Source organism: Neolamprologus multifasciatus, chromosome 8 (assembly GCF_963576455.1).
Source record: "Neolamprologus multifasciatus chromosome 8, fNeoMul1.2, whole genome shotgun sequence".
Classification (NCBI taxonomy): Eukaryota; Metazoa; Chordata; class Actinopteri; order Cichliformes; family Cichlidae; genus Neolamprologus; species Neolamprologus multifasciatus.
In genome coordinates, this window is record NC_140446.1 from 9,678,428 (window position 1) to 9,695,227 (window position 16,800).

Here is a 16,800-nt window from a genome sequence, read left to right on the forward strand (position 1 = left end):
GTCTTAAAAGTACTTGCGACTGCCTTTGTTACCCCTCAGCTTTCTAGTCGGCACACCTATGGTACCAATTTGAAAATCCAACATCACCTCATTCGAGAGTTATCACCTTCATAAGATTTTCAAAAAACTTGACCTCTGATCTCCGACCTTGAGGTGTTCTGTTAACCATCTGATTAATTTGGATAAACAAAGGCTGCACTGAAAAACAATAAGCCTTTCTTGGAAAAAGTTTAGCCTGAAATTCTCCTGTTGTAGATACAAGTACGCAATTACCACGAAGGTTATGATTTAAGCTTCAAAAGAAATCGGCTTTATTTGACAAAATGGCGGTGGGGTGGGGTGGGGTGGGGTGGTGGAAGGACTCAAAAAGGAAGACAATCTGCTGAAGAACATGAAAGCAGCGATCGAGAAATACCGATGGAGAGTCTACAGATGGACAGATTAGGTCAGATTATTGTTATTTGCTTCCTGAGAACAACAGATGCAGGAGGATGGAGAGGAGAGACGAGAATTAAAGAGGAAGAAGAAAAAAGGAGAGGAACACATCCTTCCAGCCTCCGAAGCTGCAGAGAACAGATTGCAGCAAGGGGAAAAAAAATAAATCTGCTAAAAATACCACCTCATCCTCTATTTCTCACCCTCCATCTCTCCATCCCTCCTATCAGGACGCGCACACACACACACACACATACACCATTTGTTTTTATCAGCATACATTAGCTCGAGCACTCAAGCCAGCTGAACTCAGGAAGTTCAGGAGTGGGAGGAGAGTGGGTCGTGAGGTCACAGCCGAGTGTCCAATCGTCGATGAGGAGGGCTTGACATGGACGCCTGAGACTGTGTGTGTGTGCGTGTGCACGTGTGTTTGTATGTAATCTGTGGCTCAATCTCACCTACTATTTTAAGAATCCCCTCCCTCTATCTCCACTCTCTACTGCTCTCTGCGTTACACCGCTGCACCCTCCCCTGCTCAGGCTATCCCACCACCCTCACACAAGCGTGCTCGCAGACGGATATATACATGCACAATTTCACCGGAGGGCACAGAGCTGCTTCTATTTATAACCAGGTGTGAGGATACACAGGTGCAGGTGAAAATCACTCTTATCAGGCAGCATGTGAGTGAGAGAATGTGTGCGGAGAGACCGACTAGATAAAAATCTTCTAGATGTTTCCGTGTTTAATCGACGCAAACAAACAGAGGAGACGGGAAAACGGAGAAGGAGAGAAAGGGTCTGTGAGCTCTTAAGCTTTCTAGGAAAACAGGAAGGGCTTTGGATTCAATTTTTTTCTTACATTTCAAAGCAAGGAACTGGCAAGGATGCACACAGAGAAAAGACGATTTTTTTTTCTTTACAAAATACCTGGAACGTCTCTCAGAAACTCTTTGCACACTGCTGTTTGTCTGATTTCCACTCAAGGTTTTTCCTGCTAATAGAAAATCATCAGAACTTTCATTAAAAACCAGAAAAATTAGCAAGTTATAATTTAAAATGTGAGTTATTTTATTGAACATTGAGCCCTGCCACTCCGGTGAAGGCCGATAAAGATTATATTTAATTCTCTGTGCAGATTTTCTTAGAAAACACGTAGCAGCATCGGTTCGCCGAAGACTTTATATAAATGGTGTGCAAAATGATTTCGAAGTTGCACTCCTGGTGTTTTGCACCAACTCATTCCTTCCGTTTGTATCCGGGGGAAAAGGTGCACAAATATGCAAATTCCTCCTAGGTGACTTGAAATGACTGGAGGTGGTGACTGAATATTATTACCCTTCTTTCTTCCTCAAGACAATGACTTACTCTAATGTTTTAGGTCTTCATGGCGATGACGTTAATACTAGGGCTGCCACGATTAGTCGACTAGTCACGATTACGTCGACTATCAGAATTGTCGACGACTGATTTAATAGTCGACGCGTCGTTTGAAGCTTTGTAAGATCACAAAAGATGCAGGAATAAGTAGTAGAATTTAAGAGTGTAATAACGGACTGAAACAGAAGATGGCAGCACAGCATGTACAAGGATGCCAGCTGCCATTAAACCCCGAAGAAGAAGAAGTAGCTCTGTCCCAGAATTCATAGCGCAGCCCAGCTCAGTTTCCGACTGTCGCTGTCGCTGTCACTACCCGATCCGTACCGGAAACCCGATCGGTACCCCGCATGCGCGAAAGGTGTCTACTTCCGGTCGTAGCGTTTTACGATAGTTATGGGTCAGAGTATCTGTTAAGATGTTAAGAATAATGAGTAAATCTCAAAATGTTTGCAATAATGAAGCATTTCAGTACAATGTAGACAAAAACGAAAAATAAAAAGATAGTTACGGATCGGGACTCCCCGATCCTTACTGCGCATGTGCAAAGTCGGACCGTACAAATCGGGTCTACCCGATCCGTACCGCGCATGTGCAGATGTTTTCTTCTTCTTCTGTTCGTTTAATGGCAGTTTACTCCCCAGTGTACGAGGATACGCCACCTGCTGACCGAGCGAATGAACCCTATTATAAACTGAATTGGCGTCATTACAAACGTGTGTTAAATTTGATTTAGTGATAGTCGAGTGTGTTTATGCTTGTCTGTGTGGAGAGGATTGACTGGAATAGTGATGATGATGTCGGCTATCACTGTTAATTGTCAGTAAACACTTAATCTGGCTGCTGAATCTTCACGTGACACATTGCTAAGTCAATATTATTAAGTCTGTAATTAGGCGCCATTCTTCTTATTTTACGGCGCTGTTGTTCAGTCGGGGGACGCTCTCTGTTGAGGAGAAAAGCATGAATTTGCTTGTATACGGATTATCCATTGTTTAAATGTCCCGATAGTCGAAAAGGAGGCAGAGCTGTTGAGAAATGCTAGGAGCTAACTGGGCGCTAACCGTATCATTCAAATATATTGAATGTCGCAATGCTGGCAAAGAGAGGAAGTGACGTAAGATTTGCGCATGCGGGGTACCGATCGGGTTTCCGGTACGGATCGGGTAGCGACTGTCGCTACCCGATCCGTACCGGAAACCCGATCGGTACCCCGCATGTGCGAAAGGTGTCTACTTCCGGTCGTAGCGTTTTACGATAGTTATGGGTCAGCGTATCAGTTAAGATGTTAAGAATAATAAGTATATCTTAAAATGTTTGCAATAATGAAGCATTTCAGTACAATGTAGACAAAAACGAAAAATAAAAAGATAGTTACGGATCGGGACTCCCCGATCCTTACCGCGCATGTGCAAAGTCGGACCGTACAAATCGGGTCTACCCAATCCGTACCGCGCATGTGCAGATGTTTTCTTCTTCCTCTGTTGGTTTAATGGCAGTTTACTCCCCAGTGTATGAGGATACTGCCACCTGCTGACCGAGCGAATGAACCCTATTGTAAACTGAATTGGCGTCATTACAAACGCGTGTTAAATTTGATTTAGTGATAGTCGAGTATGTTTATGCTTGTCTGTGTTGAGAGGATTGACTGGAATAGTGTTGATGATGTCCGCTATCACTGTCAATTGTCAGTAAACACTTAATCTGGCTGATGAATCTTCACGTGACACATTGCTAAATCAATATTATTAAGTCTGTAATAAGGCGCCATTCTTCTTATTTTACGGCGCTGTTGTTCAATCGGGGAACACTCTCTGTTGAGGAGAAAAGCATGAATTTGTTTGTATACGGATTATCCATTGTTTAAATGTCCCGGGCAGTCGAAAAGGAGGCAGAGCTGTTGAGAAATGCTAGGAGCTAACTGGGCGCTAACCGTATCATTCAAATATATTGAATGTCGTAATGTTGGCAAAGAGAGGAAGTGACGTAAGATTTGCGCATGCGGGGTACCGATCGGGTTTCCGGTACGGATCGGGTAGTGACATCCGTGACTCACCGATCCGTACTGCGGATGTGCAGATGTTTTCTTCTTCTTCTGTTCATTTAATGGCAGTTTACTCCCCAGTGTACGAGGATACTGCCACCTGCTGACCGAGCGAATGAACCCTATTGTAAACTGAATTGGCGTCATTACAAACGTGTGTTAAATTTGATTTAGTGATAGTCGAGTGTGTTTATGCTTGTCTGTGTGGAGAGGATTGACTGGAATAGTGATGATGATGTCCGCTATCACTGTCAATTGTCAGTAAACACTTAATCTGGCTGATGAATCTTCACGTGACACATTGCTAAGTCAATATTATTAAGTCTGTAATTAGGCGCCATTCTTCTTATTTTACGGCGCTTTTGTTCAATCGGGGAACGCTCTCTGTTGAGGAGAAAAGCATGAATTTGTTTGTATACGGATTATCCATTGTTTAAATGTCCCGGGCAGTCGAAATGGAGGCAGAGCTGTTGAAAAATGCTAGGAGCTAACTGGGCGCTAACCGTATCATTCAAATATATTGAATGTCGCAATGTTGGCAAAGAGAGGAAGTGACGTAAGATTTGCGCATGCGGGGTACCGATCGGGTTTCCGGTACGGATCGGGTAGTGATTTTTTTTTATTTATTTTTTTTAACTTTATTTAACAAACAATGAGTATACAACATACGAACAGATGAAGTATACAAAACAGAACATGAACACAAAAAGCCAGGGGTAAAAGAAAAAGGTAACAATTATAAGAATACACGCAAAAATTCACATACATATATTGTTTTGAGAGCCTTTTTGTTGGTGGAGTCTGATATTGATTGAATGTACATTTCCACATCCTTAAAAAAATGACAGAAATATGGTGTTTTGTTAGTAAACTTACATTTATGGATAAAAAATTTAGCTAAAAGTATTAACAAATTTATCATAAAAAAACATTTATCATACTTCTTGGGGAACTTAAAGAAACAGAATAAAACATTTTCCCATCGTAAAGAAAAATCCCTTAAAATATGGACAATAACAAACCTGCTAAATTCCTTCCAGAATCTCTGTGTAAAAGAACAGTACCAAAAAAGATGTGTCACAGTTTCTGGATGATCCCCACAGAAAGTACAATTAGTATTTATGTCCCTTTTAAATTTTACCATGTAGTGACTGGCTGGATAACATTTATGTAGAATTTTAAATGAGACTTCTTTCACCTTATTTACAATCAAATATTTATGGGGGATCATCCAGACTGTCTTCCACTTGATATCTGGAACATATCGGTTCCAATAAGATATTATATATGGGAGAGAGACGATATCTTCTTGGAATAAACTACGTATTCTCTTATTGCTGTTACCAAGTTCCTGTGAAAAGCAGATTTTTCCTATTGGTGACTCAGCTGGATCAGGGAGAGTGACTGAGGTAGATATTGAGCTGTCAGTGTTTTTATATAACATTAAAGTCCCTGAGGGTATGGCACCAAGCACCATTGAGAATTCCTGAACACTGATTGGAAAATTATATAGTGCAATAAAGTCGTTGTAAGTAAGTAGTTGTCCCTCTTTATTAACCAGCTGAGCCACCAATAGGATCCCATTATGGACCCAAGTTTCCAGAAAAAGTGATTTATTTTTATATAAAATATCTCTGTTGTTCCAGATAAGGTATTTGTGAGGTGAGAAGTTGTGTTTATAAATAAGGGTCCATGCTAAGAGGACCTGCTTATGGAAGGATGAAAGCTTTACAGGAAGTTTCTCAACATTGTAATTACAATTTAAAATAAAATTAAAGCCACCAAAACGAGAGAAAATATGATATGGTATAAAGTTCCAGATAGAGGTAGGGTTTTTAAGAAAATGTTTAGCCCAATTAATTTTGAAAGTGTTATTTAAAGTAGAAAAGTCTAAGACGTTAAGCCCACCTGATTCGTACTTATTCATCACAACAGTTTTTCTAATATAATGCGTACGGTTTTTCCATATAAAATCAAAGAGCATACGGTCAATATCTTTACTAATTTTCTTATCCAGATGTAAGGAGAGAGCAGCATATGTTAAGGATCGGGTAGTGATAGCTACCATTGACTGTAGAAAACATGGACGACGCGACCCCGCCTCCTACCTGTCACACATATTTAATCTCAAGTACACTAGTGTATTTGTTTCCAGTGTGCATTATATGTGTGCTGAGTGGCAAAGCTGTCCATGATACTGTCTATTTCCTGATTTCGTCAATCAGCTAAAAAGCATTTCTAAATGTTATTTATTTACATATTTTCATTGTCTTCAACTTTCTTCTGCTGTGTGTTTAAAAATGGTGTTCCTCCTGATATAACGTAACACTGAGTCCTAGAACCAAGAAATTCTGGCTTTATTGCCACAGATCCCTTGAGATCCCCGGCTAAATATAGATTAGCCTGAGCAGCTTGATTATAATTTATAAATATTCAGTATGCACACTTAAGTCCTAATATTTTGCTAAAATAACATAAATGTCATGATAAAACCCAATTTCAGCCCAAAGACTGTTTTTTTTTTTTTTTCTTTTTTTTTTCTCTTTTTTTCTTTCTTTTTTCTCTTTTTTTTCTTCTTTTTTTTCTTTTTCTTTTTTTTTTTCAGCCCAAAGACTGTTAAGTAATGGTATAGACTATTAAATGCCAGAGTTAGTCAGTGAGATTCTGGGCTACCCGAGAGCTATCTATACAGTATACAGTATCTACATGCTGCATTTTGAATTATTAATAAAACTGTCTCTTTTCATTTGATTAACATTTTACATTCTAAAATTATGTTTACATTTGATGATGTTAATGACTAGATGAGTTAGAAAACACTCAGAAAACTGAGTACAATGTAATGGGAGAGAATACTCTTTGTGATATTGCATGTGTATACAACAGCTATTAAAAACATGAATCAGTCCTTTGGTAATCAAACTGTATTTTGAGCTTCAAGGCTAGAAAAGAAGAACAACGCTATACTAACTTGCTTGCATCATATGATAGCATGTTAGGTGTAATGACACAAGGCAGTGCCATAAAAACAGAAGAAACTGCTCAAATCCAAGTCTGAGGTTTCAGTATTGCTTAATCTGAAACTCCCGTGACCAAGTTTGGTTTGTAGGTTTGTCAACCAGTCTCTGAACCTCTGAGTTACCTCACGGCTGGCCCTCTGTCCCTTCTATAAGCAGTCTAAGACCATGGCGTGTCATTCTCTCATACAGCATTTGAGTCGCTCGGTACTTTAAGTGCTGATGTAGCAATGATAAGATTACAGGTGCAATTCCAGCTTGTAAGTACAATTTCAGCCCAGTTATGTACCATTTCTTTTGGACATCTAATCAACGGAAAATCGCTCAGTGTGCTGACGTGCTTATTTACACGGTCGCCAGTCACAGAGCAACATTATCATTTATTTTGAGTTGTGTGTCTTCGCACCTAGCAGATGTGAGTGCAACATTCACTCAAAACCCCTAAGGGAAATATCTTTCTGTTTACCTGCTACAATATCCACAATGTTTACCAGCTACTCACACGGGTAGAGGGTTTTTAGAGCTTTTTATGCACACACACACACACACACAAAAAGAAACACCCGCCCGCTGCAGCTGAAAACAATGCTGTTAAAACAGCAAGCTGAGTGCTAGAAAGCTAAACAATGAGCTGATGATGAAATAAAATTGATGACTGATTTATTATTAATAGGTTGCATTAATCTTTTATGATTCAGTACTTACTGATAGACCTTTTCACATATAAAATGCATTATGTGGGCGGAATTCGGGACGGCTGAACATTACACGTGTCACATTATTACAAATTATCGGCTGCTTTCCATGCAGAAAAATATAATGAGCCCAGCCAATAACACAATTAACATTAACCCTCTGGTCTCTATCTGGCCATTTTTGGCCACTTCACTTTTCGGTTTTCAACCATTTTTGTTCTGTTAATGCAAATGGAATGAAACTTTCCAAAGGTGTGTATTTTATTAAAATTTTTTATTTTTCAACATCAGCTCCTTAATAATGTCAATAATATTCACTATACACCAAATTGTTCCCATTTTACTGATTGTGGCCATTTTTGGCCAATTGAAACCCATTATAACCACCTTTTTTGATTCCTTGTTACTGGCAGTACTATAGCATGCAATTTAGGTAAAATTGCTTTCATTCTAAACTCAACACATGAAAATTGTAGTTTTTCATTTTTTCTACCACATGACATCCTTGGGCCATTTTCTGCCAAGCAAGCAATTTCATGTAATATTCTTGGTTTCCACTAGGTGGGGTTGATGGGTTACCACACTCCAATGGACCAATATAATGAAACAATTTTGACATAGGTTTGGTCTTAAGGATCTGATAGTTTGTGTTTGTGCATGACATTGCAGCACAAACATGTATTTGCAAGATAGACTGGAATAAATAATGACGCATCAAACATTACATAGGCTGCAGTGAATTCCTGTGGATGCAGGATATTGAGCTTTGAGGTTCCCAGTCAAACTTAGCTTTGAAGCACATGTGAAAAGCACTTTTACTCTTGTATTTTTCATAAAAAGAGACCATACCCAAAATATTAACTCTAGAAACAAAAACAAAAACAAAAAAAAACCCCAATCACAGGACATTTTGCACAGTTCAAACCTGCAGCTGCAGCGCAAACAACAACAAACACTGTTTGTAAACGTGTCCTGGAGTTTATGCAGGTGCAGACGTTGCTACTGCTGTAAGTAAACCTAACAGCTTCCAGACCATTTATTCTGGCAATATGGCAAGAAGGTGGGAGTGTCCCCCCCCCCAAGAGGGACAAAGGGACCCCCTGATGATCCTCTAATCGCCTGAGCCAAGGTGTGAAACTGGGTGTGAACTCTGGCTGATTGGGAACCACACCCAGTTCAAAGCGTATAATATCTAAATTTTAATTATATTTTGGTTTTCATGACTAGGACTGGTGCTAATTTAAAAAATCAAGTCAATGAAAGTAGAAAAATGTTTTAATATATATGAATTTTATAGTATTTTGAAAACGTAAACATGGGTGGTCATTTTTGGCCACGAACAAAATGAGAGGGATTTTTTTTGTTTTTCTGTCACTGCACAAAAAACCAAAGATACATAAAACTCATTGATACTTTTAATTATTGCTATGCATCTAACCTCCATCATGGTTAGAAAATAAATCAGTTTGCATGTATTATTTAGAAAAAAAATGGGGATTTTATGCTTTTATCCCTTTATCCCTTTATCCCTTTGTAAATCATTAAAATTATGTAATTTAACTGGTATTTAAAGGGTTAAAAGTCTGGATTTGAATTAAATTTTTTGTCTTGATGAACAGCACTGATACTAATCTAAAAAATCAAGTCAATGAAAGTAGAAAAATGTTTTAATATATATGAATTTTATAGTATTTTGAAAACGTAAACATGGGTGGTCATTTTTGGCCACGAACAAAATGAGAGGGATTTTTTTTTGTTTTTCTGTCACTGCACAAAAAACCAAAGATACATAAAACTCATTGATACTTTTAATTATTGCTATGCATCTAACCTCCATCATGGTTAGAAAATAAATCAGTTTGCATGTATTATTTAGAAAAAAAATGGGGATTTTATGCTTTTATCCCTTTGTAAATCATTAAAATTATGTAATTTAACTGTGATTTAAAGGGTTAAAAGTCTGGATTTGAATTAAATTTTGGTCTTGATGAACAGCGCTGATACTAATCTAAAAAAATCATGTCAAAAAAAGTGGAAATTTTTCTTAATATATATGAATTTTATAGCATTTTGTAAATGTAAACAGGGGGTGGCCATTTTTGGAAGTTTTTATGTTTTTCTGTCACTGCACAAAAAAACAAAGATGTATAAAAGTCATTGATACTTTTAATTATTGTTATACATCTAACCTCCATCATGGTTAGAAAGTAAATCAGATGGCATGTTTTATTTGGAAAAAAATTGGGGTTTTGCGATTTTTTCCATTTATGAGTTCCTAGGATTATGTGATCTAACTGGTATTTAAAGGGTTAAAATTATGAATTTGAATGAAATTTTGGTCTTGATGAACAGCACTGGTACTAATCTAAAAAATCATGTCAAAAAAAGTGGAAATTTTTCTTAATATATATGAATTTTATAGCATTTTGTAAATGTAAACAGGGGGTGGCCATTTTTGGCCACAAACAAGCTGAGAGGAAGTTTTTATGTTTTTCTGTCACTGCACAAAAAAACAAAGATGTATAAAAGTCATTGATACTTTTAATTATTGTTATACATCTAACCTCCATCATGGTTAGAAAGTAAATCAGATGGCATGTTTTATTTGGAAAAAAATTGGGGTTTTGTGATTTTTTCCATTTATGAGTTCCTAGGATTATGTGATCTAACTGGTATTTAAAGGGTTAAAATTATGAATTTGAATGAAATTTTGATTTTCATGAACAGCACTGGTACTAATCTAAAAAATCATGTAAAAAAAAGTGGGAATTTTTCTTAATATATATGAATTTTATAGCATTTTGTAAACGTAAACAAGGGGTGGCCATTTTTGGCCACAAACAAGCTGAGAGGAAGTTTTTATGTTTTTCTGTCACTGCACAAAAAAACAAAGATGTATAAAAGTCATTGATACTTTTAATTATTGTTATACATCTAACCTCCATCATGGTTAGAAAGTAAATCAGATGGCATGTTTTATTTGGAAAAAAATTGGGGTTTTGTGATTTTTTCCATTTATGAGTTCCTAGGATTATGTGATCTAACTGGTATTTAAAGGGTTAAAATTATGAATTTGAATGAAATTTTGATTTTCATGAACAGCACTGGTACTAATCTAAAAAATCATGTAAAAAAAAGTGGGAATTTTTCTTAATATATATGAATTTTATAGCATTTTGTAAACGTAAACAAGGGGTGGCCATTTTTGGCCACAAACAAGCTGAGAGGAAGTTTTTATGTTTTTCTGTCACTGCACAAAAAAACAAAGATGTATAAAAGTCATTGATACTTTTAATTATTGTTATACATCTAACCTCCATCATGGTTAGAAAGTAAATCAGATGGCATGTTTTATTTGGAAAAAAATTGGGGTTTTGTGATTTTTTCCATTTATGAGTTCCTAGGATTATGTGATCTAACTGGTATTTAAAGGGTTAAAATTATGAATTTGAATGAAATTTTGATTTTCATGAACAGCACTGGTACTAATCTAAAAAATCATGTAAAAAAAAGTGGGAATTTTTCTTAATATATATGAATTTTATAGCATTTTGTAAACGTAAACAAGGGGTGGCCATTTTTGGCCACAAACAAGCTGAGAGGGTAGTGATTTTTATGGAATCCAGAGGGTTAAGGATAGATGCTTTTTATGCACACCAAAACTAAACTGGCTAGAAGCTTCAGTAATCAATAGATTCATGCAGACTTTATTCAGATGTTCCTGTTAGGGTTGTCACAGCACAACGCCTGTTTCCATCTCTTCCTGTGCTCTGCACATTCGTCTGTTACACCATCTATCTGCATGTCCTCTCGCTCCATCCACAAACCTCCTCTTTGGCCTTTTTCCTCCTGCCTGGTAGCTCCATGTTCTACACTCTTCTCCCATTTTAACAAGTATCTCTCCACCGCACAACCCAGTTCAATCTCACCTCTCTTACTTTGTCCCTGAAGTATCTGACTCCCTCTGAATCCTGTCGACTAACATCGCTACCACCTTGTAAACACTCTTTTCTTCACCTCCACACAAGTTAGCATGCTCTTGTCAAAAATTGGTCAACCGTCGGTATGCATGCAGTTCTCTCAACTCTAAGGAACATTTTAGTGGCAGCGAGCTACGGTTTTTAATCATACACCGAACCGCTTTACTGTTTTGTAGTATCACCCCCTTTGTTTCCACTGAGAAAACAAAGCTGTTTTTCACACACAGCTAAAGGCCTCTCTATGCTACCTGCTTGGGATCTAAGACCCCACAGCCAGAACATTTAGCAATACTTATAAACACCTGAACATATCAGTCATATCAGAGAGAAAAAAACAGAGCTAAATGCAGAATAAAAGAAAATATTCGATGCTATTTTAATGCTAAGGGTAAGGAAAATACTTACTGGCATGTTTGCCCTATTACACAATCCTTCAGCCATGTGAGGTCTAAGTCATCGCAGGTAGTCCTACCCTTATCTTTTGGAGAAGGGCAAAACAGACAGTGAACACTGAATAGTTGTTGAGCATCAGCTACAATTAATATTTCCTTGGTTCCCTGACTGCCACTCGTAAACAAAAATATCCTGATCGCCTAAGGTTAGCGTAAAGGGGTTTACATACCAGACACCTAAAATAGAGGACAATATTTCATGTATAATATTTACCAATTTTTCAGATGTGAATGAGAAGATCTGACCATTCAGATGACTGCATTTGGAAGCACTGTCGCCAAAGTGCTTGCTCATAGGGGGGTCATTTGATTGCTGGGGTTTGCTCTGTATCATTGTGTTGTTGTCTTTACCTTATAATATAAAGCACCTTGAGGCAACTGTTGTTCTGATTTAGCGCTATATAAATAAAAGTGAATTAAAATGGTGCCGCTGTTTCACAATGCACTCGGTGTGTAAGGGCTTTTAGGGTTGACACTAATAATAAGCACTATACTATACAAAACTACATTTGTATTGAAAGACGGTTATAAATGGAATAAAAACTTTCCATGTTTGTTACTGCCAGCTTTGCACATGTGTGCGTGCATATTTTTGTGCATTTCCCTCTTTGTATAATGGTGCTTCGTGGTGATCTTACCCTCAGTGGAGGATCCGGACAGATCAATGACCACGTACACCTTCCCCTCCGGCTCCAAGTCAATCTGTGCAGAGGAAGAAAGAAAGAAACGAGAGTAAATCAGCAAGAAATAACACGACTGAACCGTGAGTGCGGCACGGGGGCAGTCCTCCAGCACAAACAAACACACCAGTGCACATGCAAGAGGTCATTATCTTGACTAGATTACACTCTGCCCCGACACTCCATATTATTATGGTTACACTCTTTTAGCCCCCATGTACTCCTGGTATTAAATGCAATTATGCATAAAGATTATATGTAAGCAATTATCTGCATTTTCAAATATATTGCAAACAACATATTATAAATGCAAAGGCACCACTATCTTTATTCGTCCTTCAGCTAGGTAAGTAGGTAAGTGGAGCAGCAAATTTCACACAGAAGGTGATACAGCTGTACTGGCTCAACCTTTTTTTTGCCTTTGGCGAGGTGAGTTTGTCTCCATCACTTTGCAGCGTTTGTGTAGAACAAAAATAATTAAATAAATTCAAGGACGGCATCCAGACAGCATTCACTTTTTCACTTTATAACGTGGCTGCTTTAACAACCACATTCAAGCAGGATGTAAAAGTACAGAACGCACGTTAATAGATGGTGTAAAATGAAATAGAGCTTAGCATAATACAAAGCATCAGCATTTATACTGAGGTCTTTGGGGGTGATTAGAGAATCCTTCCATCCTTCCATTTTATTCCATTTATCCAATTCAGGGGTTTTTGACATTAATCTGAAGTCAAACATGACATGAGTTTGACTTAGGTAGTGCATTTCTTATGATGCTTGTGGTTCCTGTTGATACTATGCATGTACTCGCTAACTCAACCAGAAAACTAAACATTCCCATCCTTGCTGAATTGCACTAAAACTAATTAATCATCTTTTACACACCTTGTTACAATTACAATTCTTTTGAGCAATTTTGAGCAACAACAAAAAAAAGTAAAATCAAAGGTTTATTTATTCAAATAATTAATCATTAAGGAGAATGCACTGGGTAAAAATTGAATGTATACCAATCAAATCAATTTAATTTGACCCTAATCTGTTAAATTTAATGTTTTACCATGTGCTCATATAACAAAAATGCATGGTACTTTGGGCATAAATCTTTTTTTATCATATTGTGTTGCACATTAATACATGAGTCGCGTATTTGTTTTATTTATTTGATACACCCTGTTTATGAACATGTACAATGTTTGACATCGACCATTAAATTAGGCTCAATTTTAAGTATTTTCTTATTTTTACGTTTGTTTGATTATTCTCTATAGCTCTCGTTCAACTACGTATCAAATATCAGTCGACTCAGATCTCCAAATTCTGGTAAGCTTGCGTGAACCTTTCAAGCTATTCCCAGTCGTGGTACGTCCATTCATACCCAGGTGCGGCTGGATGGTAGATGAATTGGGCACACTTAGGCGCTTTACACATCAAGTATGAAAGGAATTCAGCCATCGATGAAGATGTAACCTCAACACTGCTCGTCTGTCATTCCCCTTTCCAAACACCTGTCTCATGAGAAATGTGTGTATGCGAGCAGATTTCAGCACTCACATCTGCTTCCCGAGCATGACAGATGAGGTTTGAAGACAGGCGAGACAGAAAACAGGAGCTGCAGCGGCATGAAAGGATTCTCCATTGGAAAGTTTTCTGTGTATACAAGTGTCACATGCATGTGTTCTCTAGTACAAAATATTAATAAGAGCGTCGGCCAGTGAGAGGATGGGAGTAAAGTATTCGGTCTGGGTAAATCTAATTGAGAGGTTTGGTTGTTTTTAAGTGATTGAAACTGGATATCTTTGGTCTTTGGTCATGACTGTGTCTTCAGGAAGTGTAACGGATATGTTTTGCTATTCTCTGAGACTATCTAAAAGACAGGACAGCCATTTCCTGCCTTCCCTTCATGCCCCTCACCACGTTCCCCAGTGTGATCGGTATTCTCACACCGTCATCATTATCATCACCTTTACCACCACCTTCACTTCAACACAGTCTACAGTATCACAGCTTGATTACTGCTGACATTTGATTATGTTTTCTTGTTAATTTTAACTCAACTGCACTGATAAACTGCACACAATCAAGATACGTACGTACAAAATGTACTCAAGTCACATTTTTCACTGCTGTGTTTTTATAAAAGCTTTTGGACCTTTTGGAGCATTATTTAACAAATTACTGTGTCATACAGACAATCGAAGAAGTTTCTGCATTAGTTTTCATGACTGAAATTCTAGTATTTAGTACTAATTAGTAGATATGAGTGTTTCTGTGTTGCCTATGTGCTATGTGTGTATGCAGCTTGCTATCGTTACCTTTCAAGCTCGAGGCTTAAAAACATGAGGTCCTATATCTGGACGAGTGGTTGACCGGGTCCTCAGTCAACTTTGCTGATCTAAAAAATACCTCAGAAAAACCGAACTCAAAACTTTAGGAAAATAAAGGCATCAAAATAGAAAAAAAAATGGGTTAAAGGCAACTCACTAGTAACGCAAATAAAGGAACAGACATTGTATGGAATACAGTCAGATTTAGTATAAACTTCAGCTTATCAATGGTTAAAAAATGAGCAGGTTGTCATCTGTGTTTGCAGCATACTGTTTGCAATAACTTCCTGTAACAGTTAGGCTAAACCAAATAGCAAGTGTCCCTTCCTGCTAAATAACACTGCTCATCCACTGTGTGCAGCACAAGATCATTTACATACGGCGATTATTAAGCTCTAATATTAACTTCCTGCATTTTAACGTAAGGGAAATTGCTGTTATTATAGAGAGCAGCATCAACATCAAAATGTTTATGGCTGCATAATGCAATTGAAATAAATATAGTAGAGAATTAGAGAAATAGTAGAGATAGTAAAACGCTCAGCCCAGTAAAACCTTCCTCAGCACAGAGTCCAATGAGCACCTTGGCAAAACATTCTCTTGTGTGAGTTTATGGCGAACAAATTTGCAGCACTGGCATCTTGGACAAGTCACATCGCATCCAAGTCTCATCCAAACCTTTTAATTTTAGATCACCAGCAAGCCCAATTCTGAAGGTATCTACACAATATAAATGTGGTAAGATATTAGTGTCTATTCTTATACTCAAAGATATTTAGAGTGGCCAAAACAGCGACTAGTTGATAGAGGACGTCTGGAATGAAGGCAGTATGAGATGTATGTACAGTACAGTTATAATCCATTCATCCTCTATATAAAACGAATAAATTAAAGTCAGTGTAATTAAATGAATTAATCAAAACCGCAGCTGATTAAATCACCACATCAATCATTATTTTTATTAGAAACAAAAAAAATTACATGTTATAATGAGTTAAGCCAGCCATCAAAAAGGGAGGCAGTTTCAAACTTTTAAATATTAATGGGTAAGGGCGATCTGCATACGCACAGAGACTTATTCAACACCAGGCGCCCACAATACACATGCAGTCACAGAGATGGGAGAAAGTGCAACAGAGCGAGCTGGAGAGGCAGACGACCCAGGAAGAGAGAGTGAGGAAGAGAGAGTGAGGAAGAGAGGTTTAAATCCTTAGTTAAGCTCTGGGACAGCAGCAGATCCTCTTATGCAACAGTCAGACTTCCACACAGGAGGCAGCAGCGCACATGCACACACACGCACACACGGACTCCATGCATTGCTGAACATGAGACACAAAGAACACAAACAAATAGGGAGTCCATACCTCCACACATCACACATCCTATCCCACAGCAATCAGGCACAGTGCATGGAGAAACACACACACAGCTACATGGACAGAAACTCACAGTCCTGCTGCCTCCAGTTGGACTAATATGACATAAACAAATAAACATGACACATTTTTTTAACCTACATATTTCCTGTCCCCTTAAAAATATCACAAAAATGCTGCTTGCTTATATTTTTATGGTTCACAGAGTTAAAAGATACCCATGCAAATAAATTTATTAATGTGTTATATTTTCTTTTGATTCACTCTCAAGCTCATATTTTCTTCATCTGTATGACTTTCGTCAAAGACTTGTTGTCAGCTTTTCTGTCATTTTATGGTACTACTGATGTCAAGTAAAGATGGAACAATACATAAAAAGGCCAGCTTTCGTGCATTTTAGTTGTTCTTACAGCAA

The 16,800-nt window shown here is 37.7% G+C and overlaps 1 protein-coding gene across 1 annotated transcript in view; it reads right to left on the reverse strand.

The window, feature by feature from the left end:
• Positions 1 to 16,800, reverse strand: part of prkcea (protein kinase C, epsilon a) — a 57,980-nt gene that overhangs the window by 20,637 nt on the left and 20,543 nt on the right. Inside the window, exon 2 of the mRNA XM_085171267.1 lies at positions 12,638 to 12,701. Within this exon, the coding sequence (XP_085027393.1) occupies positions 12,638 to 12,701 (64 nt within the window). The remainder of the gene's footprint in view (positions 1 to 12,637; positions 12,702 to 16,800) is intronic.